General features: G+C 33.4%; 2 protein-coding genes across 6 annotated transcripts in view; one reads left to right on the top strand and one right to left on the bottom strand.

Annotated features, from left to right (window-relative positions):
- Positions 1-21,002, top strand: part of LOC105837257 — a 37,047-nt gene extending 16,045 nt beyond the window's left edge. Inside the window, exons 2-4 of one of the 2 annotated variants that reach the window (XM_012681861.3) lie at positions 8,098-8,342; positions 9,947-10,097; positions 14,225-21,002. In XM_012681861.3, coding sequence (XP_012537315.1) covers positions 8,098-8,342; positions 9,947-10,097; positions 14,225-17,349 — 3,521 coding nt within the window. In that variant the 3' untranslated portion in view covers positions 17,350-21,002. The other variant, XM_012681862.3, reaches the window with a different exon arrangement.
- A 201-nt stretch (positions 21,003-21,203) lies between these two features.
- Positions 21,204-26,572, bottom strand: LOC105837258 (cysteine-rich PDZ-binding protein). 4 transcript variants are annotated; one of them, XM_012681864.3, is made up of 2 exons: positions 23,722-23,909; positions 21,204-22,555 (listed from the first exon to the last, which is right to left on the bottom strand). In XM_012681864.3, the coding sequence occupies exon 2, from the start codon at positions 22,504-22,506 to the stop codon at positions 22,204-22,206; it is 303 nt and encodes a 100-aa protein (XP_012537318.1). In that variant the 5' UTR covers positions 22,507-22,555; positions 23,722-23,909; the 3' UTR covers positions 21,204-22,203. The 4 variants fall into 4 exon arrangements, 3 of the variants coding, with proteins under 3 accessions (XP_012537318.1, XP_012537317.1, XP_036139829.1); XM_012681863.3 differs by having other exon boundaries at positions 23,515-23,905; XM_036283936.1 differs by lacking the exon at positions 23,722-23,909 and adding an exon at positions 22,898-22,928.
- Between the last annotated feature and the right edge of the window lie 1,229 nt (positions 26,573-27,801).

The following is a 27,801-nucleotide window of genomic DNA, read 5'->3' as shown; positions in this document are numbered from 1 at the left end:
CGTTGAATCAGGGAATACAACATTAATCTACATGATTTAATTTAAGAGACATCGACATCGTAAAAGACTGAAGGAAGCGATCAATAACAAGTACGCGTTTAAAAAACTGATCTAAACATACAGTTCGGAAAATACACTTTACAGTAATAAAGTTATTTAAATAAGTTTCTATTACAATTTTTTTTTTTATTCGTTCGTCGATTCATAGAAAAGGTCGACAGAGGAAAATGAGATATTGGGGGAAAATTTAGGATACGTGATATTATGAATCTTTCCGGAAACATTAAATGCACATTTATAATTCGCCAAAATCTTTATGTCGCTTGCCCGTGAAGACCCTTGCCACTAAACTTTTTTTTTGCACGGCTTACGTCCATTCTGGATCTCTGCTTGGGGGTCAAGAATACAAACGGGTGTTGCATCAATTGACTCTGTCTTTATCGGTACGCTTACGTCCATTTTCGGACCACCAGTGGAACGAGGTGAAGCCGATGATCGTCACGTACGGACCGATATTTATGGCGCACCGCCTTTTTCTGCGCCGCGCCGCGCGACCTCGGCCGATGCGACGTGACCTTGAAGAATGGCGAACCGGCCGTGATGCGATGCGATGCGTTGCGATGCGATGCGATACGGCAGGTCCGTACCTAAATACCAGACCACTGGAGTGTGGACGGAATTGCTTGGGCGTGCTGCTCCGGGGCGCGTCACTCGAGTTTCTTCTCGTAATTCACGGAAGATTGCGCAAGGCCAACAAGAGTATTCGCGCCGGCCGGACGGTTCCATCCTTCAAGCGCATACATACACCAACTTTTCTTTACTTTTCTTTTCCTTTTCTTCAGATAAAAATCGTGCCTTGTTCGCTTGCGCGGAAAATTTCCCCAGACTTGTCTTCAGCGAGAAAATCTAATTTTTCGTAATTATTTCAGCTGTGATGATCACATTTTATAGAAACCTTACTCGATTAATAATACTGATCGTTTAAGCTTGTAAAAATATAAATTCATGCTGTTAATATTTATAACTTCAATATTATTGATCAGTAACATTGAATTATTAATTGCTCCCCTATTGTACGAAAGAGAGAAGAAAGAACATGTTTTATTTGCAAAATCATTTTGCTCAAAATAAAATTTAATGTCAAAAGATTCCATTCTACATTCCTCGTCTGTTTTCGAATTACGCAAAAATCTCTGCACTATTTCGGCAAGGACGCGTTCTCGAAGAGTCGCAATGATTCATACCAGTATAAAATTATATCCGATTCCATGGACATTTCTCGGAGACGTAATATTGTAATTATAATGCCGACTGCACGAATTGATTATTCATTTGCGGAAAATATCGCACCGCAATTCATTCAAAAGCGCAACGTTTTATCGATAGAGAGGATAATGATTCCACAAAATATGGGACACTTTAAATGACTCATTGTTAGTATAATCCACATAGATAATGTTAATTTTAAAATAATATGGCTACACCCATTTGACGTATCACGCACCTACTTTGAAATCCGGTCAAAGTTTTATCGTTATTTAACACGAGCGGTTATTACACAAATTGAGTTTTTTTTTATGTCTCTTCGGTTATCTTTCTGCCACTTTTAGCCTTGAAAGTTAGGACGGTCTATTTATCAGGACGCAAAAATCTGACGTAAATGTACGTGTTTTTTTTGTTACGTGTTTACCAAATATGAACTAATATTCACGTATACTGAAAAAAATGTTAATTTGACTAAATTTTCCAATTGAATTAAATTTTGTCTAGTTAAGTATTTATATTTTTTAATTAACTATATACATACTTGAAATTTGTACATTTAAGTTTAAATGCATAAATTCTTAAACTGACAAAATTTTAATTTAGTTGGAAAATTTTGTCAAATTAACAATTGTGTGTGTGTGTGTGTGTGTGTGTGTGTGTGTGTTTGTGTTTGTGCTTGTGTTTGTGTGTGTGTGAGAGAGAGAGAGAAGTGTGCGACCGAGATTTTGCGGTCTTTTCCACTTAGAGACGTTCCGGGCTTCCTTTCGCAAAAAGCCATTATCTTCACGACAGTCGACACCGTCATCACGTCATACTGTTACCTGTAAACGGCGGTAGGTCACGAAACTAGCACATTAAATATTTACACATAAGTAAAGTGCGTTTTAATCGCTGAGAAGATCCGCAAGCGACAATGGTATCTTCAACTTTTAAATTCCACCGTCTCATACGATATTCCTTCGTAATTTACTCCGAAACAATTAAGAAAATTCGATAAATTAATCGGCAACATTAATTAAGAAGCAAACCACTTAATTTAATTTAAAATTTTATATCGATTAAATTAGGTTTTTCCAATTTGAGACCGCAGTTCATTTTTTTTAAACAGTAAACTTTCAAATAGTATCAAACTTTAAGTATGAAACGCAATCTAACTGTAGTGGATACGAAAAAGAAGAAAGATAAATTATTATTTATTTGAACCACTTTATTTATATTATTTTACTTTTATTTTTTAATATTTTTTATGGTAAATATATAATTGTATAAATGTTTTTTTTTTTTCTAATACATAACGAGGTGTAAGCTGTGAGAAAAAATACATTAATTTTTTCATTTCATAACAATTTTGACGTTGACGCGGATTTTCATGCGCAAGAAATTTAATAATTGTAGTTTATTTCGAAATTTAGTTTTGATTTCTACCATCACTGAAAAATGTATTGCGACTCAGCGAAAATTGGGTCGATTTATTGAAAATATGTTGCGACTCGTACTTTGAGAATCGCTGGATTAAATATTTATGCCATCAAAAATATATCACGTAAAACTTGATTGAACTTCTCGCGGCGAGGCCACTGTCAAACATTTTTCTCGTTATGCCAGCTGCTCGTTAGGCTGCTCATCCGTAACAAAATGCTTTCTTTCTAAGAGAAGTGTCACTGACGGCCAATCATGTCGGGCATGTCGGCGTCCCACCGAGAGGGACTTCTGAGACGAAACGAGAAGCAGATCAGTCGGATCTCGATAAGAGCAACGCGGTTAGAAATAATAACAGGGTGTGTGAATCGCGACTCGAAGCTCACGGTAAGGAAGAAGAGGAAGAGAGGAAGACGCGGGGTGAGAGAGAGCGAGCTAGCTCACCTTGGCGTCCATGGTATGCGCTCATTGGCGTCCCTCGCAAAGGCGTAGCGTCTCGACCGCAACGGCCGATGGTGTTTCGACGAGTAATCTCCGCTGTGAGAGGAAAAAGGACGGAGAGAAAATAGTCGCTGCGACAGCGCCTTTATACGGCTATTTGTATCCTTTAGCCGTGTCGTATCGCCGCGAGCAGCGCGATTTTATGCACGCCGCAAAACAACCCATAACCCCGTTAGAGAGCCGTTGATGCATTTCGTATTGCTGCACACCTTGTTTTTGATGAAACGTCGATATTACGGAGGGAGGCAGCGTCCGGATAGAGACAATTATCTTTATTTCACTAATCTTCGGATGTATCTTCCTCAATTCGGTAGATGGTTAATTACAAAACACAGGTCGAGACTCCCAGGATTTTTTATGTCATACGATCATTCTATTTCATGCAAATTGATTGCAATGTCATTTATTCTGATCTGCCTGCGTTCTCTCGGCTCTTTTCTAAATTGGCTCAATTTCATTGAAAATAGCCAGCCATTCGCGATATTATTAGTGGAATTCTGTCATTCGAGCCATGAATATGGAAAACAGAATGCTTGTTTGGTATGCTGACACATTGCTGAGTCGCGTATGTCGGCCTCAATGGGCTCTACGTAACATACCAAACATTACGTATACCTCACTGCTGTAGTACTTGTAACTGAAAGAAAAACCAGTAATAGAAAAAAAGCGATTTGTATTTACAGTTATAATATTAACGTTACATAAAATTATTACTTCTATGTGTTGTTAACTTTACCGATAATGCATACAAATAAAAGCTAATGTAAAATTTATTTTACTTTATCAGAATATTCATATTAAGTTACTGAACTACGAGGATAATTAGCCAGTTTTATTTATATACAAGGAGGGATGTACAAAGTCTATATTATACCTTTTTAAAACTCATTTGTTATATCTGACAGCACTTAAAGTTGAAGTTTATCTGTTGGAAAATTTATTATTAGCAGCTGTTCAAAATATATTTATGTTTTTAACAATGGAAATACTAAACAAATTGTTGGCGCTTATCCCAGATAGGACACAAAATTATAATAAGTTTAAGATGTACTATCACAATGTCATAAAAAATTATTTGTGAAAAAATTATTTGATATACTTTTGACTATAATTTTTGTGATAATTTCTTTACATAATTTTAAAATAGTTTTTTAATTTTATCACAAAACCAAAAGCATATTGAGTGAAATTAAAATGACTTCTTGACGTCACCTTAATCTTATGATTTCGTATTTTATTTTTAAGATTTCGCAATCTTTGAGGAAAACGCCTTCGGCAATATAGCAATTTTTCTCTCTGAAAAATTCTAACCAGCAAAAGCCAAATCGTTTCGTAGTATTGCACATTAGCCATGCGAAAGTATGTGCATCGTTTTACGGTAGGCATATCGATGCCCCTCCCCTCAGGCAGGCGCATCTGCATCGAGAAAATGCAGTCCGCCACGGCGCGGTACGGTCTTAAATATTTCATTTACTCGACAGGATTTACTTAGCGAGAAATATACAATACGTAGGCACGCACAGTAAAGTCTTTTATACTAGAGGTGGAGAACTATCGATGCACTATCGATAATTATCGTATTTTTGCAACTATTGATAGTTTTCGACAGTTTGTTTTATTTTTTATTGCCATTATAAATGCTATTACAAAGACAAAAATTTTAATGATGCATTTTAAGAAGCAAAAAAGCAGAATGTACACGCAGAAAAAGGATTCGTTATCAAAGCTACAATTTAATAATGACAGCTAAGATGTGTCTTTAAAATAAGGACAGTTAATGTAGTTTCTGCCGAAGTTAAGATTAATAGTTATTAAAATTTAGAAGGTACAGCAAAAAAATATTCGCTGCTAGAATCAAATGCTGTTTAGCTGAAATTTTTTGATAGTTTTTCAATTTAAATATAATATACAATTTTATGTAAGCAAATATAATAAAAACAAATTTTTCTTTTTATTAAAATTTTTAATTAAACACATCCTTTTTAATTTAATTTAATTTTATTAATGTCCCTAAAAACTTACAAATTCATATTTACACATTTAAAAAAATTCTGTATTTATACGTATAATTAACTTGAATAATTCTGTACACATGTTATACATATAACACACAAAACATGTTTTATAAAAAGTATATTTTATACAATTGAAAACTATCGGTAATTATCGATAGTTCTCCACCTCTATCTTATATCGGCTTCTTTTTAAACGAAAAAGCTTTTCTTTTCCCTCCTTTTTTCCTGCCTTTTAGTCGATCCTCCACGCAGCCTTCCAAATCGAGGCGCGTCGCCTCAATTGTGCATACCAAGCACGATTACTTGCCTCATTGTGCGTTACGCAATACACGGAGAAAACGACAGATTGAGAGAGAGAGAGAGAGAGAGAGAGAGAGAGAGAGAGAGAGAGAGAGAGAGAGAGAGAGAGAGAGAGGGAGGGGGGATAGAGAAAAAGAGAGGTTAGAAAAGGACAGGAATTTATACGCATATGCGCGACTCATGCACGCGTGTATACACGCGAATACGCCGACTAAACACGCCGAATAAATAAACAAATGCGTAGGTGCGGTAAGCGAATACGCGGCGAAAGCGCAGCTCGAGGAATGCCGCGCCCGTCGTGTCGCTGGAAAAAATCCGGGACATCCTTGCACAACGTCGTTGTGCGTTTACACGATGAATAAAATAGGGAATTCTTTTACTTTCCGCATAAATTCGCACTTGGGGCAATCGCTCGTGATAAACTTCCACATTTGCCTCGCGAGCGATCCGAGTGTCTTGGTTCTCCGCACGTGACATAGATATGGTAATACAATACAATTTGTCACCCCGCTTACACAGGGACCTTACGCGATCAATAATACTGATCAATAATATTGAATCAATGATACTGACAGTATATATCAATATTTTTACAATCTGAGGTTTTGCGATTATATTAACTATGACTGGAATTATCCTGATAGAAATACTGACGCGTGTTTTCTTCACACTATCAGTATTACCTTAGCATACAGCGATATATTGATGCTTAAAAAGAAATTTAAATTATCGTCAATATAATACATCAGTCCATTAATGTTAATCACATACTGACAATATTATTAATTTTATTATTAAGGTCTTTTTTACGACTGTATATGATTTGAAAAGAAAAAATAATGAGAATTTTCTTAAAAATTTTTTTTTCAGAAATTAAGTTAAAAATTATAATAATCGACGATCTATATAAAAAAACTGCCTTCTATTAAAAAATGAACACTATCTTATGTACACAACAATATACAAGAATATAAAATCTTTAAAAAATTTGATAATCTGAAACATAACTTGTTGATATGAAATTATATGTATAAGTACAGATTTATCAAGAAAAATTTATTTACCTTTATTTCATAATAATTTTCATGAATTATAGAAGAAAAGAGTGTTGGATAAAAACAATATCTTTTAAATCAAAAATTAGAATGCTAAGAATTTTAATACAATTATTATTTCAATAATCACATATTGTGCTCTTTAAATGACTGTTACAATATTTGAGCAAAAATTTATTATTTTAAATTCAAGATGATCAAACTCTTTAAAAAAGATTTTTACATTCTTGCTTCTACAATCACTGTTGATTTGATACTAATAAAAATTAGAAAAAAATTTCGCGTGTATATACATACGGAATACGAAAGAGAGAGATTGCCACGTGCGCAGCCAGCCGTCCGACACTAATGTATCATACGGTGTGTGTATGCCTGGATACGGTCAGGTCAGGTGGATAGATATCTTGTATGTAGCGGGACCATGGGCGGTTTCAAAGAATGCGCTTCCTTCCTGTTGATACCGCCGACTACACCGTATTTGGATACGCGTGATCGGAGATGCGCGCGATCGCCTATACATTTTATAAGTAACGTACCACGCTAATGAGTCACACGTTGCAATTACAATTCCATTCGCGTGCCACGATGAATTCTCGAAGAGTGCCACACGAGGCTGCAACGAGCGAAGTTGACGAGCGATAAACATTTTACGATGACTTTGGATAAATTCACGTATCTTTCTGTTTTTAAATGCCCTAACGTATAATTTACCAAGAGATTTAAACGAGACAGATATATTAAAAATGGCTTTTTTCGGAGGGAAGGTAAATATTTAGTTTTAAACGGAAAACCAACAAACATTGTATCAAAATTAATTGACATATTCTATTTGACAATTGTAACAATTATATTCTCGCTATATGAAACAATGATAATCTTGTTTATACATATATAATTTAATATTTTTTAAACAATTTGGTAGATATAATTTTAAATTTTAATAAAATATTACATTTTTCTTTTAATATTATAATAATGTATAGTATATGATCATATTGATATGAATAGTATTAAAAGATTCTATTGTGAAGCGTTGATTTGAAAAAGACATTATTTTCTATCAGATATTTTTTTCTCGCGAAAATTATGTTAAATAATTAAAAGATATTTTTATTAATAAAATTACATAAAATATCTTCATACAAGCAAATTATCATACAAGCAATATGTTTGTTTAACATTATATAACATTATCTTATTTTAATATTTAAATTTAAACATTTAAAAAATAAGTATATTTTCAAAACAAAATGTTTTTTCTGCACTGAAAAAAAGTTAATTTGACTAAATTTTTCAACTTGATTAAATTTCTTCAATTCAACTATTTATGTATTTCAGTCAAATATATGAATAGTTAAATTGAAGTTCAAGTATTTTATGTATTTAAGTTAAATGCAATACTTGAACTAATGAAATTGAAAAATTTAGTCAAATTAACTTTTTTTCTCAGCGTGTGTAAACGTTATGGAAGAAGATATTCTTCCGATCTCTTTTTTGTAACCCTCTGATTGAATTATGAAATGTTATATCTACTTCCGCAGGTAAACACTTGGTGTTAGTGACAGATCCTGAGATCGCTGAGGATGCATACGCCTTCGATAATCCTTGCTTCAAGGATGCCACGCCAGCAGCGACCAGCCGCGTCACGGAGAGACCGTCATCGACTGTATCCGGGGACACACCCGCGAAGGATTCCACTCGATGGTCCACACCCTGGACGTCCCTGGGCCTTGGATCAGCAATCCGTAGTGATAAACGCCGAACTCTCGATGATTCCTGCGTCGGTGTAAGTGCTCCCTATCTTGTATGGTTTTTTTGCAAATACAGGAATATTATTTTACTTATTATTTAGTATGTTCGGTATAGTCCATCTTAATCTTACTAAATGGCGGTCTCTATTTTATTTCTCCTTAATAAAATAATTAAGAATTTGACGAGATGGAGAGAGAGAGAGAAAGTGTTAAAATTGTTTGCAGAGAAATTTAAAATGAAGACACTGATTAGTTTGGTAAATTATTAAACCTAAATTTAGTTTGATAACTAAAGTGATATTGCTGTAAGATTTCGACAGTTCAATATCTTTTAAGCACTATGATTAATTCACATTGAGACAATATTTCTATATATAATTTTACTCTGTACAAATATAAATATTTACAATGAAATGACATTTCAGTGTGCAGTTGTTGTAATTGAAGATTATCAACCGAATGACTGAGTTATTATGCTAGGTAGGCAATAAATTCCACGATTGAACTTGGAAGTGTCATGATAATAGTCTTCGTTTAGTCACGCGATAATAGCGATGTGATAATTGTAGGATAAGAGGATGTATGTAACATTTATAATTTTCTATGATCTAATCTGACTGCAAAATATCCTCGCAAAGGTAATGAATTGAGAATAACTTTCAAGACTTGAATTTTATCATTAAAATAACATAGATCATCAAATATAACATTTCAAATAACATTCGATTGTCATGATAAAGTCAAGATGATGTCATTTTAACTGAGACTTCATCATATATCTTTTCATATCAATTTATTTACGTCACTGTGATTATTGCGTGTTACTTGTATGGGATAACTCCAGCTTATTAAAACATTATTAGAATAAATTTGAAAGTAAAAGTGAGAAGAAATATAACTTTGTACACAGAACTATATACTGTCAATAAAGAAACAGTAATTTTCGAATATAATTGAATTTTAGCATTAAAACATCATGCATTATGCTTACTAAAATATTTATGAAGATAAATTTGAAAATATAAATAAAAAGAAATTGAAAATAACGGAATAAAAAAGCGTAATTGTGCAGACAGAAGAAAAGGTTGTCAATAATCTGAAATAAATGTCCACAGAGTTTTGTCATAAATAATACTGTGTTTTTATTAAGGCAAAGTCCGAAAATTCGGATATCTATCAGCCACAATTTATATCCCAGTTGGAGATATTGTATACATATACAGTCGGACGTAATAATAACATCGTCAATGGACACGAGTTCTCTTTCATAAGAATGTATCTCTCCTTCAGTTTGTCACTGCGTTATTAGCTCGTCATCAGCAAGGTTCCCATTCATTGATCGTTCCTCGTCGAATCACGCTCGGGAATAGCAGACTTAACGAATCCATCACATCACATCACATCACATCACATCACATCACATCACATCACATCACATCACATCACATCACATCACATCACATCACACACACACACACACACACACACACACACGCGCGCGCGCGCGCGCGCGCGCGCGCATACGCACATGATGATCGGCGAACACGACTCACACGCAATAATATGCGACTCCCGTGGTGAGAGTAGCGGAGTTTTCATCACCCGTGTAACAATCGACACGCTTGTTTTCTTGCTTCAGCCCAAGGCCACCAGGGTCAGCGTAGTTAATCTGCGTAGCCGTGACTTTACAGGCTTGGGTTTTAACGTCTGCGGCAACATGAGGGAGGGTATCTTCGTCAAGGACCTGTTGCACCGCGGACCTGCATCCGAATCCGGACGGATACACCCTGGTTAGTACCATCAATCGAAGCGCTTCTCTGTTTTATATAATTTTCCAAGCCTCTGGTTCCAATGCTTATCTGTAACGTTGAAGATTAATTTGTTGTAGTAGGGTCCTCCACGATTTTTTGTTTTTTATTTCAAATTAAAGTTTTGATGCTAAAAACAACTATTACAATAACAAAAGTAATTAGAAATCGTTAAATAATTTTTTTAACGAATTTGAAAATTGCGATCAATTTAAACGCCCAATTTTTCGCGCACTTTGATAGCGTCATCGTTACGTGACGTTCATTATTCAGTAAACAAATTTGAAAAGAAAGACGATGGCATACTTATAATCACCTTAAATCACATAAAATTGTACAGTTAATACACAATTAATGTTTTCTTTACTGCGTTAATTTACATTCTGAAGCTGCGCAGTCTTTGCATCTAATATGTATTCGACTCTCTCAGCTTCCTCGTCGACGACCATCGATACAGCATACGCCTTACTGTTCACTCTATGTTCAGGACAAATTTTTCCCTTGATATGACATAAACTTCTTTCCCGTTTGAATTCAACATATCCAACTGCTGAATCGCCATGGTTTTCACCTTCAGTTCTACCGAAGTGTACATTAACAAGATGACAAGATGAGTGTATTAGAGGTTATGTCATGTATTGTATATAATATTCAAATTAATAGACTTTGATATATCGATTCATACTGTATCTTATATATGTCTAATCTGTCTATAAATTTTACTATTTATGTATGTTATTACAAGTTTTTAAAAATATACTTCTTAGCTTTTACATCACGGGTTTCTGCGATATTAAACACATCACTTTCAGCAAAAAAATCGGAAACTATTGCTACAGTTACTTTCGTTAAGTTATCAGATTGTGCTTTAACAAATCCTGTGTTAATTATTTGCGACATTGTAACAAAACAATCAGGCAAATCTAAAGTACCGTAGCAACAGTTTGAAATTACCGCATAATGACGTCACGCGCGATCTCAGCCAATTACAGCGCGTGTTATCTCTTCCTCTTTTATAGTCAATTTTAATAATTTTCATTAAAAAATTGTATTGTTAATATCGTTCTAAAGTCGTTACATTCAATTTGAATAAATACAAGGTTCATAAAAATAATTTTTTTGAATTTTTTTTATTGAACTCTATTGTTTTTTTATTCTTGATTTCAAGAGTATATAATTTTCTCTTATTATATTATAATTTTAAAATGTATTTATATTTTTATATTGAAATGTATTTAATTTTATATTTACAGTTTTACATTTTTATTATAAAATTTTGTATATTTATTTTATATATATGCGTGCGTGCGTGCGTACGCGCGCGCGTGTGTGTGTGTGGGGGGGGGTGCGCGCGCGTGCGTGCGTGTATGTGTGTAAAATTTGTTGAGTCTGCTATATATATAATTTTACTATTTGTTATTTACATTTTTAGGGTTAGCTTTGTAGCAACAGTTACTTTATTTTTTAAGTATCTTTATACATGTTATATTTTTCATTTTTCCAACAGGTCTTTTTTTGTAATTCACAGATGCACACACAATATACCCAGATAGCACACGGACGTCCTCATGATATCCAGGACAGACTTCGTGGATATTCTGAGGACGTCCTTATTTTATCCTGGGACGTCTTAGGAAATTCTAAGGTATAGCAAACGAGCGCCACTTTTTAGTCCTCAGGACATCCCGAGGACAGTCCGCCGGACGTCCTGAGGATACCATAGGACATCCTCAGCAAACAATGATCACTTTTTGTCAGATTTTTTAGATTTTTATTAGGATTTTTGATAAATGTATCGTTTTTTTATAAGAATTGAAACGTTTCTCAGAAAAATTTAAAAAATAAATTCTGATTAATTTAGAAAATTTTTTAATGTTTTTAAGTATTTTTAAGAGTTTTTGAGAATTGAAAAAGACTTTAACAAAAAATTAAAAGTTCAAATTATTTCTACGATAATTTTATAAGAGGAAGAAGACTATACATATTTCAGCCACGCGACAGTCGCACCTGTTAAATCATGTTTAATCTCTGTACCCGAGAAAATGGTTACTCATTCAAGTGTCAACCATCGCCGACGTTGCTTGACTTCGAAGACCATACGCATCCTAACGCTTTGTGATGATCCATGAGTATTTCTTGTTTATACATATTTGTTATAGATCATTACAACAGATGTTGTCAGAAGGATGAAACATATAGTTAACTTATATTTTTATAAATAAATATAAAGTTTTACAGTTTTTTAAAAATCATTTTTACATATGCGCGCGAAATAGCATGTGGAATAACTTATTAAAAAAACTGTTTTTGCTTTGTTCGTATAAAATAAAATAAAAAAATTATTTAATGTTATCTTTTATAATTTTTTAGTATTGTTAATATGCCACATTGTTTCAATAAGTGTAGACATTCAATCTAATTTGATTTTGCAATACATTCTAGAAATACGTACGATATACAAAGATATCTTATTTGCTATATTAATTTACCGTCTTTTTCAAAAATTAATATACGTCCAGGATGTTCCTGAATACTGTTTTAGGATATCTTGAGGACTTTCGTAGGATGTCCTGAGGATTTTTTGTATGATGTCCTAATATCTTAGGACGTTCAGGACTGTCTTAAAACGTCCTAAGGATTATTTTAGGATGTCCTGAGGACATTCAGGATATCATATTCTCAGAACATTCTATGTTATCTAAAATGTCTGGTATTTATACAGTCGTCATATTTAAGTTTATCTTAAAACATTTTGTAGCTAATGAAACTCTTTATACAATATTTTAAGAATAACGTTTTCAGCTAGAATACATATATCCTCAGGACATGCCAAGGATGTCGTCAAGACATGAGTAGAATTTTAATTCCTATTAATACTATTACAGAATCTAACATTCTAAACATACTTTAGAAGTCAAATTTATACTTAATATATTTATATAAAATATTTACAATAATACAACTATTATATCCTGACAAGATCCCAGGACATCCCGGGACATATTCAGGATGATCCTGAGGACGTCCTGTGCTATCTGGGTAAATTAATGTAAACTAAATTTTTATTATTTTTTATAGTAGAATTTTCTTTATCTTTAATTTTTTATCTTTAATTCTAGTTTTTAATTTTCGTTTAAAAAAATGTTATATCTATCTCCGCTTTGTCTTGCGATTAGATTTTCACGCTTAATCTCGTTATCGTTGCGCATGACGGCATAACGAGGATTTTCTTCTCGCTTGCTGTGTCGAGATTGAAATGTAACATGATTTCTGTAGAGTAAAAGCGATCGCCGCGGCATAAATTTAAGCGAACGAATTATAATTCAATATCTTAATTAACGGATGAACATGTCTTTCTCGACGAAAACCGTCTCGGATCTGAGAATCACCCATATACCTACATTCTAGTGAAAGTACTGTTACCGTCGTGTTTGAGCATTTGATAATGCGTGTCGTGAGACGATTAAAATGGAGTAATTAAGCTCTAATTAAAGTGCACTTACTGGTATAAATGAAATGTGCACATTGCTATTATGCCGAATGGCCCAGTTTGTCAAAGGCAATGGCTTTCAACAAATTTTCAATCTCGAATTGAAAGTACAATTTACGGAAAATACCTTAACATCTGGCGATTACTTGCGTATCATCAAATTTTAGATCTAATTTTCCAACCGTACAATATTGCACGACTAGAATTCTTGAGATTTCGATTTTTTTCTGGTAATTTAACTTTTAATCTTCTGGACCAGAAATGTGTGTTTCAAAATGTGTGCGTGATATTTCGAATAGCAATTTCACAATATTCGATAAAATTTATTGCAATCTATAGAGTAATTTATTTTAATTTCGCTAGATAAATTTCTTGAAAAATATGAATGTATCTCTCTATAATTTTTCAAAAAATTATGAATTAAAATTTTACCAATTTTTCGACCGATTTGAAGTGATGCTTTAATTAGTGCGTAGTGTGTAACTGTTATATTACTATTCTACATATATAAACGTAATCGTTTGTTATACATATATATAGTAGTAAATAGGACTTTACCTTCTACATAACAAAAATAGGCGAAATAGTTGAATCATTCTTTTTTTTTTTTTCATTGCAGGTGATCGTATCTCCAGCGTGAAAATCAGCTTCCGCAACATGGTATACGAGGATGCATTGACGATTTTGAGTTACGCATCGCCATACGATGTGGAACTGGAAGTGGAGAGCGGTGGCAGCGGTTCTAAGCCAGCGACCTTGCTGAAGAAAAGCGTAGGTCCGAGTCCCACAAGAATTTGCCATCCTCTCTACAGGAGCCAATCAATCCCGGAAATGTCGCGGGTTCATAAAAGCGTTGCAAAACGGCTCTTTATAGCTGATCCAAACGAGTCCGTAGGCTCCAATTATTCAATGATAAATTCGACCGTAAAATCCTCAAAATCGATGCCGGGTAGCGGTCAGAGTCTCGAGAGGCGTCACGACGAGGCGAAGAACAATCATCATCACAAATTCGGCATCAAGGTATTGCCGGCACTGGACGGCACCGTACATCGTATCGAGAACCAGAACGAGCACAATACAAATCTGGAGAGAAAGCACTCGCGCAAGATGGACGCGGAAAAGTCGCTGACAAATAGGCAATCTGCGACTTTGAGTGACGCCGACGAAAAGAAGCTCTGTAACGAGCGTCTTCAGCAACACGCGGACCACAGCGTTGTTCCGACAAGAATCACCGTTGTTAGCACCTGTAGCGTCGACGTACCGGACAAAAGTGACAAGAATGTCGACGGGGGGGGACTCAACATACCATCTGAGGTACCAACAGAGGTGCACAATGCGGCTATAGCGGCTCGCAGAAATCGAAAGAGTAGTTCTGAACCCCTGAATGTACAGCCCGATTTCGATGCCGCTAAGAGTCCTCAGAAGCGGAAGGCACCAGCGCCGCCGAAAAATCAAATCGAAGTATTATCCGCAAAGAAAGACGGCATAGACACTATCGATAGCATCGTCGACTACACGGAATTGTTGTGCGATTACGTGAACAAGGCACGTGAAAACACTGACGCCGCCGCGGATGCCCGAAGGCATCGTCTGGAGAATCAACCGATTAACAGACGGAATTCTGAGTCAGATACTGACAATGAAATGCAGAACAACTTTACAATCGAGTTGAATTCAGCAGACATCACTATTCATCGCACGCCCGTGCCAGAGGCGGACGACAATGAGGACGAGGATGACATGTATAGGAAAGCAGCCAGCCTGGGTGATCTGTCCAAATACGAGAGCAAGACCGCGACGACCCTGGAGAGAGCGCAGAGTCTCGACATGAGCGCCGAAACCGGGGCGAAGAAGCGCAAAGCGCCATTGCCGCCCGAGGACATCAACGAGTCCACAGAGGATCTTACGAAACTCGATCAGATCGATACGTTTGATCGACGGAAGCTAAAGAAGTCGAATGAGTGGGGCACTCTGGAAGACGTGATCTGGAGTGAAACTGTCACCGAAGCGGAGGAGAAGACACTTGGGAAAGCGCGTACGAGGAAAAAAAGCAACGGCACTTTGGAGCGCTCCAAATCCGCTGTAGAGATCAAGCTGAAAGAAGACGTCATCACTGCAACGGCGACGGCAGATGATATGTTGGAACACAAAAAGCCCAACGATAAGGATTTAGATCAGCAGGTCGACAGCATCGAATTATACAACCTGCCGTTAAGCAAGCGATTGACCGAGGAGTTCATTCGCACCGAACGAATGTTTAATCCGGACGAGGACAATTCCTTGGCCAGAATCGTAAACGATGGTCAGGTGGTGAAGAGTCCGACCCCAAGGGAAGTGGACCTAGAATTTCAGTTGGCTGAGGAGAAACGATCTTCCGAGAAAAGCAAGCGCGAGGTAGATGCCGAAAACGAACTGGATAGTAGTTCTATGTCGGAAAAGTCGGAGGACTTTAGTCGCGCTTTGCGCTATTTCGAGCTGCACGCAAGCGGTTCACCGACATCTTCGGAATCGATGACGAAGATCAACCTGACGCGATTGGACGAGCGGAAGGAAGAAAGAGCACCCATTAACGACGCGTCGCTTTACGCCGGTAGGCAGGCAGTTGTGGAAGAACCCATCTTAAAAGTGACCGTAGATAGACCGCATTGTCGCGGCTGCGAGGATAGGTGCAGCCAACACAGCGCCGACTGTAAGCATGAGAAGCACGCCGATCGACAACATCGCGTGACCGTGCGATCATTTTCGGAGGACAACAGGACGACGTCGGGAGAGAGTACCGAGAGAGAAGTGGAACGGACATCCACACCGACGCATTTACGAGTGCATGCGTCCAAGTCGGAATCATTGGCTGGGCGCGACCAATTTCAAGACAGAGAGAAAAACGCAGAGGGTAAGAACGGCGAGACTTTCTCCACGTTTCAAACGCATCGAACGAAGTTTGAACAGCAGAGTACAGAGAACCAGCAGCGCGACTCACCGATCAAGACGAAATCACTGACCGACTCCACGTTCGCTGATACGCACTTTGCTAGACGCATCATCAATGTTTCGAGTCGTAACGAGGACGACGAGGAGGAAGAGGATGAGTACGAGTTCAGTTCGAACGTGACGGCGAATAGTAAAAGCCCGTCTTCACCTAAGGAAGACCGTCATAACATCAGCAGCATCAGTGTGTCGAGCGGCGAAAACAGCGAAGATAGCGGTCTGGTCCGAGAGTCAATGGACTATAACAATGCGCAGAATACAGAGAATCATCCACCTTTGCCTAATACGCCTGTACCGTCGAACGTTGCCCAAAAAATGACCTACATCACGGAGATCAAAGTGTCGCCTAACAGGGAGAGCATTCGCGAGATCGACAGCGAGAACGAGGAAATAACGACGGAGACTAATGGTGAATCGCGGAAGTTAGCGCGACACGAGATCAAAGTGACATCGAACGGCAAACCTACGTCCGGTAAGAAACCCCCGGTACCGCCGAGACGATCGGACATGACGAAGAGCCCGAGGGAAGATCGAACAGACAAGCAGGTCGTCTACGTATCCGAGTATAAATCTGCGGCAGGCAAGGGAGCCCAGATCTTGGACAAGCATCCAGGAACAGAAGTCAAACAATCGGAGAACAAGAAGTTTGAGCACTGGATCTTCAGGGCTGACAAAGAGCAGAATCGCTGGACTCCCAGTTCCGGCCAACCACAACCCGTGACGAACATCATGTTCTCATCCAGGGATGATACGAATTAGAATGTTCGCGATCCTCGATTTTTTTATGAAATGCGAACAGAAATAATTATATATTACTTAGCTTAAGAGAGATATCTTATTTGAAAAATGTAGGATATTTCTTCGTTATGCGACATTTCTTTACGAAGACGAAAAACGATTGTATCGATTAAGGATGTATTATCTGTATAGTTTTTTTTTGCAAAGAAAATTGAAATTGGAAATGTGTTAACATTTATATTTTAAATAAAGCATATGCATATGAAAGTTGTGTGAATAACATATATTTATTTAACAACACATTTTTACATTTTTAAAGTTCACACATTTACTTTACTATTAAAAATTAAATTATTTTAATCACAATAACAAAAGTACCAATTCTTTTGTGTAAGAATTTTAAGTATTCAAGATTTATGTAAAATTTTATTGCGATTCTGAGATTAGTAATTGTTCTGTAAATAAACAAATAAATTTTACTTATTTACAAAACAATCTTTATATCGCAATAAAATTTCACGTAATTTACATACATCTTGAACTTCAAAAATACTTGTATAATAATTTAAAATCTTTTAATTTCAAATTTAATTTCATTATTTCTTAATTTCTATTAAATCAATTTCTATTTCCTATTAAAATAATCCAAGTAAAAATCATCAAATTTTTTCTATTATTTTCAAATACAATATAAAACGTTCTGTAATGTTTTCCATATTTGAACACATACGTAATATATCCTTAATAGAAAAGCAATTGTACTGTTAACAAATGTTCTTCAAATGTCCAGAAAACAAAGTACTTTTGGATAATGTCCTTTCTAAGATTCGAATGAAAATTTCGAGTAAAAGGACCATGTGTGTCATAACAATAGTTTTAAACTAAATAATATTTTTATATTGATGTATATATTTTTTGCATCAATTTCTAGACTTTTTGTTTTTTGACATTTAGCTTTCTTTTCATGATGTTCAGTCTTCAATTCAATTAGACCTCAAAAAAATTTTATTATGAAAAGTAAGTAATAACATGTAAAAATCTGAAAAGAGAGAATGATTAACTTTATGTCACGTATGTGTTGATGCAGTTCTTAAAGTGATTGAGACATTTCTCTACGTGTTTTACACATAGTATATATTATATGTAAATACATTCCCAAACCGCACAATTAGATTCAAAATACACTTAATAAATACAGTTAAATCAATTTTAACGTATTTTAAACATAATAAATTTAAATGTTTAAGCTGCAAATTAAACATTTAAATTTTGGTACGTTTTCTTAAATTATTTAATCCTTTTGCAACGACAGCATTGACCACCATTACGCCACGAGTCTGTGTATTATGCAACACATAAAACAGTTTAACAATTGGCCACTTTAGTTCGCCGCAAAAAAATAAAATATTTTAATGTTATATATAATTATAAATCAGAAAGTAATAAAATTGAACATTTTATTATAAACGCACAGTAATATACTTTTCATATTATCAATAAAACCACAGGCGGCCATTATAGTGGTCTTTTATACATAACAGTAAAGTAGCTATTATAGTGCCTTTCGGAATAAAAGATTTATTAAATGTTATAAAAACGTTTTACAAGTCTTTATAATGTTCATTTTTAGTTAATGCAAAATACTGTTCTTATACGTCAATCATATTTTGGCGGTTTAATAAATGTTAAAAACGTTTGAAGGATAAACATGTTTATACATCATAAAAACATAGTTAAATGTTTTTTAAACATTTAAACGTGTTTCAATATGATCTGCTTGGGAATATGTATGCAGGAAAATTTCTTTCATGATTTTACTAAGAAGTTTTATCCTTCAAACGGAAAGATATCTTCATTTGAAGTGTGAATATGTAAAATATTCAAAATTGTAACAATTTTTTTAGACGAAGAGAGAAACGTGATATTATATCTCAGATTTTTATATCAATTTGTATTTAATTTGTCTTCTAATTTTGTGTATGTAACTTATATTAGTATTTTTAAAAAAATCAAAAATATTTTGGTAATATAAGTGTTGCTGCATTGCTAATACAAATAATATAATGAAATTGGTCTAAGTATGTTTGCAATATCTACACACATTTTAAATCACTCGGAAATTAATTAAAAGACATCCATTATGTCGATAATAAATACGAGATGTATCGTGCGAGATAATCAGTAAAGTGCTGAAAAACTGCGTGCCATAAAGAATAATTATAATTAGAGGAGATTACTTGAGGTAGAATTGAACTGTAAACGTGTATGTAAAATTTAAGGATTTACAGTGCGCGTTATACATATATCATGATCGATCATTGTACGAATAGATAATACTTGTAAACGTGATAATCGTATTTTTATTCCAAATATTTTGCAATAATTGTATCGTACATAAATGTAGGCCAGTGTTTTAAACGTGTACGTGTGACTAGCAAACTTAACGCATTTTATGAAAGATATTATGCATTGTTCGTTAACTTTTACTCTCCTTGTTTTCAATCAAAATAATTTTTAATAGAGTATTATTAGAATTTATTAACAGAATATATAATGAGATGGTACATAATATCCTAATTTATCTAAAAACTGGCAAGAAATTTTTATATATATTTTACGTATAATAGCTTTCTCTCCTTTTTCATTTTTTAATTATTTAATATTTTTAATTATTTAATATTAATCATCGTACTCTTATTGCGCATGTGCTGAATGTGATTATTCCATTTTTTGTTGAATATCATTTTTATATTACGTTTATTTCAAGAGTGACTCAAAATGAAATAATCACATTTAATGCCAAATGTATAGCGAGAACGTAAAGTTTTTTTATTTGTATCCTTTTAATTTTTAAATATGTTACGATTATTCCCTCTGTGGAGATAAAAAATCAAATTATTATCTTATTGTTCGCACTTTGAATATTTTATTTTAGTTAAGTATCTTATGTCATTCTATACGTCCATTACGATATAATTAATATCGTCAATAAGACGTTTGTAATCAAATAACAGACCGTGTAACAATAGACCGCGTAGCATGTAAGCAAAATAATTTGTAAATCTGAGACTTTATATATATATATATATATAATGACTTTTTGTTTATTAACGTACTAACATTTGTGTAACTCGTAATTTTATATGTAATCGTTCATACATACGAGTACCATTCGTATGAGCTACCAAGTAAATGTGAGTAATTAATAAAATCCTATGCATAATTGTATTATTCGCTTCAAATATATTGATGCTCAAGTAAATATTGGGCACGTTGAAATTTTATTTTCAATGGTATGTAAAAAGAAGAGCGTGTTTTTTTGTTGTATGATCAGAATGTTTCTTTTATAGCATCTTGCATCGTGTCTTTTTATTGTTATCCGATGTTCCTCGAAAAGTCAATAGAAATTGTAAAATATATGGATTTACTGTAACGCGCTATTGACATCAAGATATAAATGTTTCACCTTGTACAAGTATATGCTGGTATCATTAACTATTATTAAAGAAGCGATGTTATTGTTAATTGACGCAAGTCAGTCATCGAGTCTTTCTTGTGTGTACGTTAAATGTAATATAATTTATTTCAAGACTAACATGTTGGTAACATATTGTCTATAATTTGTTAGTAACAAATGTATAAAGTTTTAATAAATAAAAGTATATATTTTTAGACATTCGTATTGCAAGATTATATTTTCTTATGTATAGATGTCAAGATAAAGATTATTTTTGTTTATTATGATTATATCGCACTTTAAGAATAATTTGCATTATATAAAAAATAAATATGTAGGAATATGCCTTGAAATCTAATTAAACTTAATAGTTAATAATAAATAAAATAGGTTCGTTGGTAAAAAAATTACTAGACAATTTAGCAGCTGCAATTAATATTATTAATATCACAGTTACACAAATATTACTTTGTTTTAGATAAAGGGTAGTCTACAATGAATTACTAAGCTTTAAGCCGTAAAAAATTGACCAATCACAATTAAATATTCTTATAAAAATTGACTGTGATTAGTCAGTTTCTTATGGCTTAAAGCTTAAATCTTTATTGTAGACTTGATTAAAGGTAATACAAATATTGACAATTTTTATTACACATGGCTGTACAGACTTCATAAAAAAAATTATAAAAAAGCATGATATGTAAACATTTTATTATGAAATATATATATATGCCTCAGTTTCTTATACAATCTTCATTTTGTTTGTCAAAAATTGCATATAATAAAGTAAACGCATTTATGTAAAAAAATTTTTTTTAATTTACTCTTATGTTAAAATAATTTATTTTCTATTTATTATTAACTGTACTGTTTTGACCGATAACACTTGATATTTGCACCATTTTTCTTAAATTATATGACACATATAGACACTAATGAATTAACAAATACGTTTAACAATTTTACAACTTAACGCGTTAATGTTTTTTACAATGGAAAATACAAAATATTTTCAAGGTTTTATTTCATCTCATGTGTCATTATTTATTAATGTTTCTATTTACATCAATGCAGAGTAACTTTATTTTTAGAATTAGAAAAAGATAAAGAGTAAGTTAAATCAAGATTAAAGTAGTAATTTTATATTTAAAGCTTTTGCGGCCATTGATATATGGCGGCATGTTGCTTCGCGTCCTGGTACAGCATTGCACCGACGTTTCGCAAATGTTGAATCATCAGAGCTACAAGTTCTTAATTAAAGTAATCTACATTAATAAAAATCAATATAAATTATTTATCTATATAAATCTATTTGAACACTTAATAAACTTATGTACGCTTAGTAAACTTGTATAAATAGTACAAGGTCATGATAAATTATTAATTTCAAATACATCCATATCATGGATTGTTGAAATTTATGTAGCCGACTGCTTATAATTCTTTGTATTCATCAATTTCTTGCCACACATAGCACAAATAGCTTTCTTATATGCACAGGACTGACAATAATGGGATCCTACTTGGTGAACCTTCTGCCTACATATTCTACAAATCTCGAATTTTGTGGTGTATGGATTAAATCGTGCTTTTCCTGCAGAAAGAGCCTTGTTCTCTCCAACCTTTCGACCTCCGCCTTCTGTTGTATTCCTTGCACCTGTCTTCCAAGGATCCGGAGTAATGACCTTGCCCAATTTCTTTTCACACTTCTCACAAACCATGTTGAGATTTGTTCTTTAAAAAATGTGGAAATTAAATAAATTGAAAAACCTGAAAATTATATATTATATCATTAGTACCTAGAAAAAAATATATATATTTCACATTTTTTCATAAATTATTTTTATAAGATATTAAGATAAGATTTTTATAAAATTATATATTATTATTCTATCTTCAGTTTCTATGAGCCGAAATTCTTTTTGTATGTTTCTCTGTATTTAGAACTCATATGTGCAATATTATGAACCTTTTCATTATAATAAAAAATAATGCATAAACTAAATAGTTAAAAATAATTGTTGAAAATAATTAAATTGCATGAGCATATGAAAAGATAAATTATTTTTACATATCAAAAAAGATTATTAAAGAAGCATTATATTATTGTACCTTAAGTTTCAGATTATAAATTTTTCTGTAATTAAATTTTATTTGTTTAATTTTCCTATATAAAATGTTTCTTCTTATTAGAACCCCCCCAAACTAAGGCTGTGTTTCAAAATTGCTGTCAATACTGAAAATCTATGTGTGCTTTCCAGCAAGACACAGTGTAACACAGTGTCCACTAGTGTAAGTGAAACACACTGATATGTTCTTTCTCACACTAATGGACACTATGTTACATTGTGTCTTACTGGAAAGCATACTATATATTGGGCGCTTTCCAGCAAGAGACAGTGTAATTGACACAGCAGTAATTTTGTCCTTGTCTCTCACTGAATATCAAACAAAAACAGAAATACTGTGTCAATTTGTGTCACTTGCTGGAAAGCTCCTATTGTTACCATTATGTACACTATAGATTTTCAGTACTGACAGCAATTTTGAAATGGTCCATATATCTGCCTGAAAATAATTACACAATTGTAACATGAAATAATGGACATATAAAGACGAATTAATTTTTAAACCGAAGATATAATTTATATTATATTATCGCACATACTTTGAGGGAAGGAGGGGTTTTAGTGTGCCTTCCGCCTACTCCAGTATATTATCGTACATACCTTACGTTTTTAGGTTATATCCCTTCAAGCTGTTTTCTTTCCCTTTAATGCTTATATATGAAACATCATGAATTTTTCATCACAATATCTATTTTTTTTTTCGGTATTTAAACTTTCCAAATTAAGTAATTGGGAAGATTATTGAAAAAATTCGACTACGCAACGACAGTGAAAGCCAGTCTGAATGAGTCCGAACAATTCCCTTACCTTGGCTTAGATCATAAACATACTACTGGTAACTGGACTGCACAAGCGCATCGCCTCTTGTACAGCAATACAAACACAGACTGTCGCCGAGTAACGGAAAAGAGACAGATAGTGCTGTGATCATGTGATCTGTGATGCGATTTCAAGCTTCAAGCCCGGACACGCTCACGCACACATCGCACTCCGTCTATCCGTGAGGCATATGCGCTCGGCTGCGATCGGCGTGAGCCGTCGCGCACTCGGCTACGTTCGCGGTCGGTTCGATCTTCAGTTTTTATGAAAATTAATAATTCTTAACTTTAACTAGATATTTTTATATATTAAACCTCGACCAAAAACCTTAGAAAGGTAAGAAAGATATGCCAGTACATAAACGCGTGCTTTCAAAAATAAATTTAAGATCAATACAATTAGCCGAGTATAATAATTAAAGCAAACTAAGTCGTCTGCTTTTGGTCTAAAAATAAATTAATTATTCTATGCTCAATGAAAGATATTCTATATAACATATAAAAATTTATGTGTAAAATTGTGTGTGTGTGTGTATACACAAGATGTTCAATATTTTAACTGTTGCTAGTAAATATTTCAAAAATTTCAAAAATGTGCAAAAGATAGAGATATGTTTGAAATCAAAGTTGTATTTTAACACTTTGCATACACACTGGGTGGTTATCACCTAAAAATAAAAATTCAGCGCTCTGTATACCTTTCAAATAATAAATGGAAAAAAACTGCAAAAACCAATTTTTTTAAATCGCGAAATATAGTTTTTTAAACATAAAATTTCTTAAATTTTAATACCAAAAATATGTAAATAACTTTCTATAAACATTAAAGTTAATCCATGAATTTTTTCAGAATTTTAGAATAAATATGTTTATGATATACAGCCGTTTGAAAATTGCCGTGGGTGGTAACTACCCAGTGTGTATACAAAGATTGAAAAAATAAGTGTATGTGAAAGATTAATTAAAAGATATATTATCTAAAGAAAAAATAAAAATTTTTTAAATAAAATTAATTTTCGAAAAAAAAGAAAACAATTTGTCATGATTATAGAAAAATCATTGTCATTTTTAAAATAAAACTATAATTTTTTACTACATATAATCTAATTCCTCTAATTATTATCTTCACATATAACAGTATTAAAGTAGAAAATATCAAAAAATTAATAATAAAAACCAGTAATTTACAAACATTTTGTTATATCAAAATACATCAGCATAAAATATATATATAAGTATACACAACACATACACATGCGCATACATAGATAAAACTAATATACATACTTGTAATGTACAGATGTTTGTACTTTTTTGCATTCTTCCTCCAAGTCTTCGAAAACCATCTGAATCTTATCTTGATATTGGATATAAAGTTGGACATAAAGTTACACTGTAAATGTTTTTTTGCGTTGATTCGTTGATTCGTTGATTTGTATCAAACCAGCAATTTGCATCTTAGAAATCTTTTTTTGTTTCATCGAATTAGTAATATCATCTAAGATGTTAGGTATTTGAATCTTAGTTTTTATACTTTTATCTGATGATGTTTCAGAAACTTTTTGCGACAACTTTTTTGCTGCAGAAAATTTATCTTCATGTACAACAAAAAGTATTATTTAACTAATATTTAAAATACTTTTTTGTTATATATGAAGATAAATTTTCCAATTGTCCTTGTTTTACTTCTACTATTGTCGTGTTTTCAAAATCTACAAACAACTTTTTAATAGAAATCTTTTCGTCTTCTCGCAGCTTTCTTGTGATTCGCACCAAGCGAATTTTTCTAGCAAATTTAGGCACTTTAATCAGATCTTTTATATCTTTGAGATGAATATCTTTTTTTATTATCTCATCATTACCAAAATTAATAAAATGAACCTTAGTAGGATTCAAGATGTTATTCTAGTTCTTCGCCAAATAGTGTTATACATCACGCCACAAACTTCATCGATAACTGGCTGCATATTACGTGACGTTTTTACGACCTCTTGTAACTTTATCATTAAATCGTTACATGCATCTGCAACTTCTAACTTATATATCCAATATTCATCATTATTTAGCGGTATTACTTCCACAGTTGTAAATTTTGTTTTTGACAAATGTGTATTTTTATAAAAAGCTAAATAATCGTTTACTGAGGTATTGCTGCAAGACTCCGATTCTAGTTTATTGATATTTTATCTGTTATAACAAAGAGTCTTTGTTATTCTGGAACCTATTTCTTTGAAGAAAATTCTTATCGTTATTGTAAATTGTGTCTCTTATATTACTGCTATCATTCTTTGTTAATACTAGCTTTATTTAAATCATTTTGACAATTACGACTATGATAACTTTGAGCAGAGGAATTAGATGTTGTAGAATTCTTTCTCGAGAGAATAATCAGGACTATCATTAGTAATATTATTATACCTGCGACGTTGAAGGCATATCAACTAAATACAACAAACATTAAAGGATTTTAAGAACATCCTTTAGTGTTTGTTGTATTTAGTTGATATGCCTTCTTAGTTTGAGATACATTAGTATCATTATGTTGAGGTCTTTCCTGAATATCATTATTAGAATTATGTGTAACATTTATATTACTTTTGTGCATATTGATATTTACAATCGTGTAATAATTCGAATCTTCTATTTGCATCGTAATATGTGTATTAGGTCGCAACTTTACATCGTTATATTTAACAGTTTTATGAACTGTAAAATTCGTTGCTGACGTCTTTATTTGGTTTACATCTAGATCAATTTGTAAAGATTATTATATCTCATCTTTACAAACTGATGTAGATGTAAACCTCTTGTTAATAAACTGCTTCTTCCACTAAAAACCTGAAAAAAGTAACTTAAAATAATATAACTAAAAATGGCAAAAAAAGGATCGAAGTAAATTTAAAAAATACAGTTTTTAACATACAATTTATCTATTTCATTAATGTTATTTGGGGCACGTTCTGTTTCACGCATGATACGTATGATGTATGATGTATCCCGAGCTGGAGGACGCAGGACCCGCGTGATGTTAACGTGTAAGGGCCGCTAAGGCCCTTGTGACGAACAGCAGCCTGCGGCTGTCACGTCACAATATATATGTTATAATATAATATAAGTACCCGGGGTTCTTAAATTTACTGTGATGTTGAATATTAAGAAAAAAAATCTCTAGAACAAATCCCAATAAAACAGTAGACGAAATCCACGTAGAATTCATATAGAAACGTGGATTCCACGTGAAAACAACGTGGATTTTACGTACTGTTTTATTGAGGAGTGTTTATGCAATAAAACGTGATATCTATTGTTTGGTCGTATTATAAATTAATGTTTTTTTTTTACCTCTTTTCAATGTTAGATCTTGACCACCAGAATCTATCAGAAGCTCTATGATCCAGTCAATTGAAAATGAAACGATGAAGCAAGATGAAATAAAGTCTGTCAGACTGTCAGAGAAAGGAATGAGAGCGACCCGCACGACTTTCCAAATCTGGCGCGATTCAAAGCCCGGTCAGCAACACTGGTCCAGGCTAAAGACCTAGGGTACGTTCCGTTTCACGCATGATACGCATGATGCATCGTTCATCCTTGTTGTTTGTCAAACGTTAAACAAGGATGAACAATGCATTATGCGCATCATGCGTTGAAACGGAACGCAGCCCTATAATCAAAGATGCGCCAATGGCCCCCCACCATGACTGCTATCCACCATCTTGTACCCATACGGAGACTGGATGGGGGCTGTGATGCGATTTCAAGCCCGCGCGGGCACGCTCACGCACATATCGCACTCCTCCTATCCGTGAGGCATATAACTTATATATAGTAATCATAATCAGTTATTTGCCACTGGATATATAGTCTTTAGGTTTTTCTTTTGAAATTCAATTCAATAAGTTTTTTAAAAGTGCTGTTTTATTTTATACAGTAATTTCATTATAAGAAAATAATCGCGTTTGATTGGTATAATTATAAAATAATTTATATTTACTTAATTTTTATATTTCTTCTGAAAAACTAATTTTATAAATGTTTGATATAAAAAAAAATGGAGAGCGACCTTTATTCT

Source organism: Monomorium pharaonis, chromosome 3 (assembly GCF_013373865.1).
Source record: "Monomorium pharaonis isolate MP-MQ-018 chromosome 3, ASM1337386v2, whole genome shotgun sequence".
NCBI lineage: Eukaryota > Metazoa > Arthropoda > Insecta > Hymenoptera > Formicidae > Monomorium > Monomorium pharaonis.
Note: the sequence above shows the minus strand (reverse complement) of the source record. Positions and strands in the feature narration are given on the sequence as shown.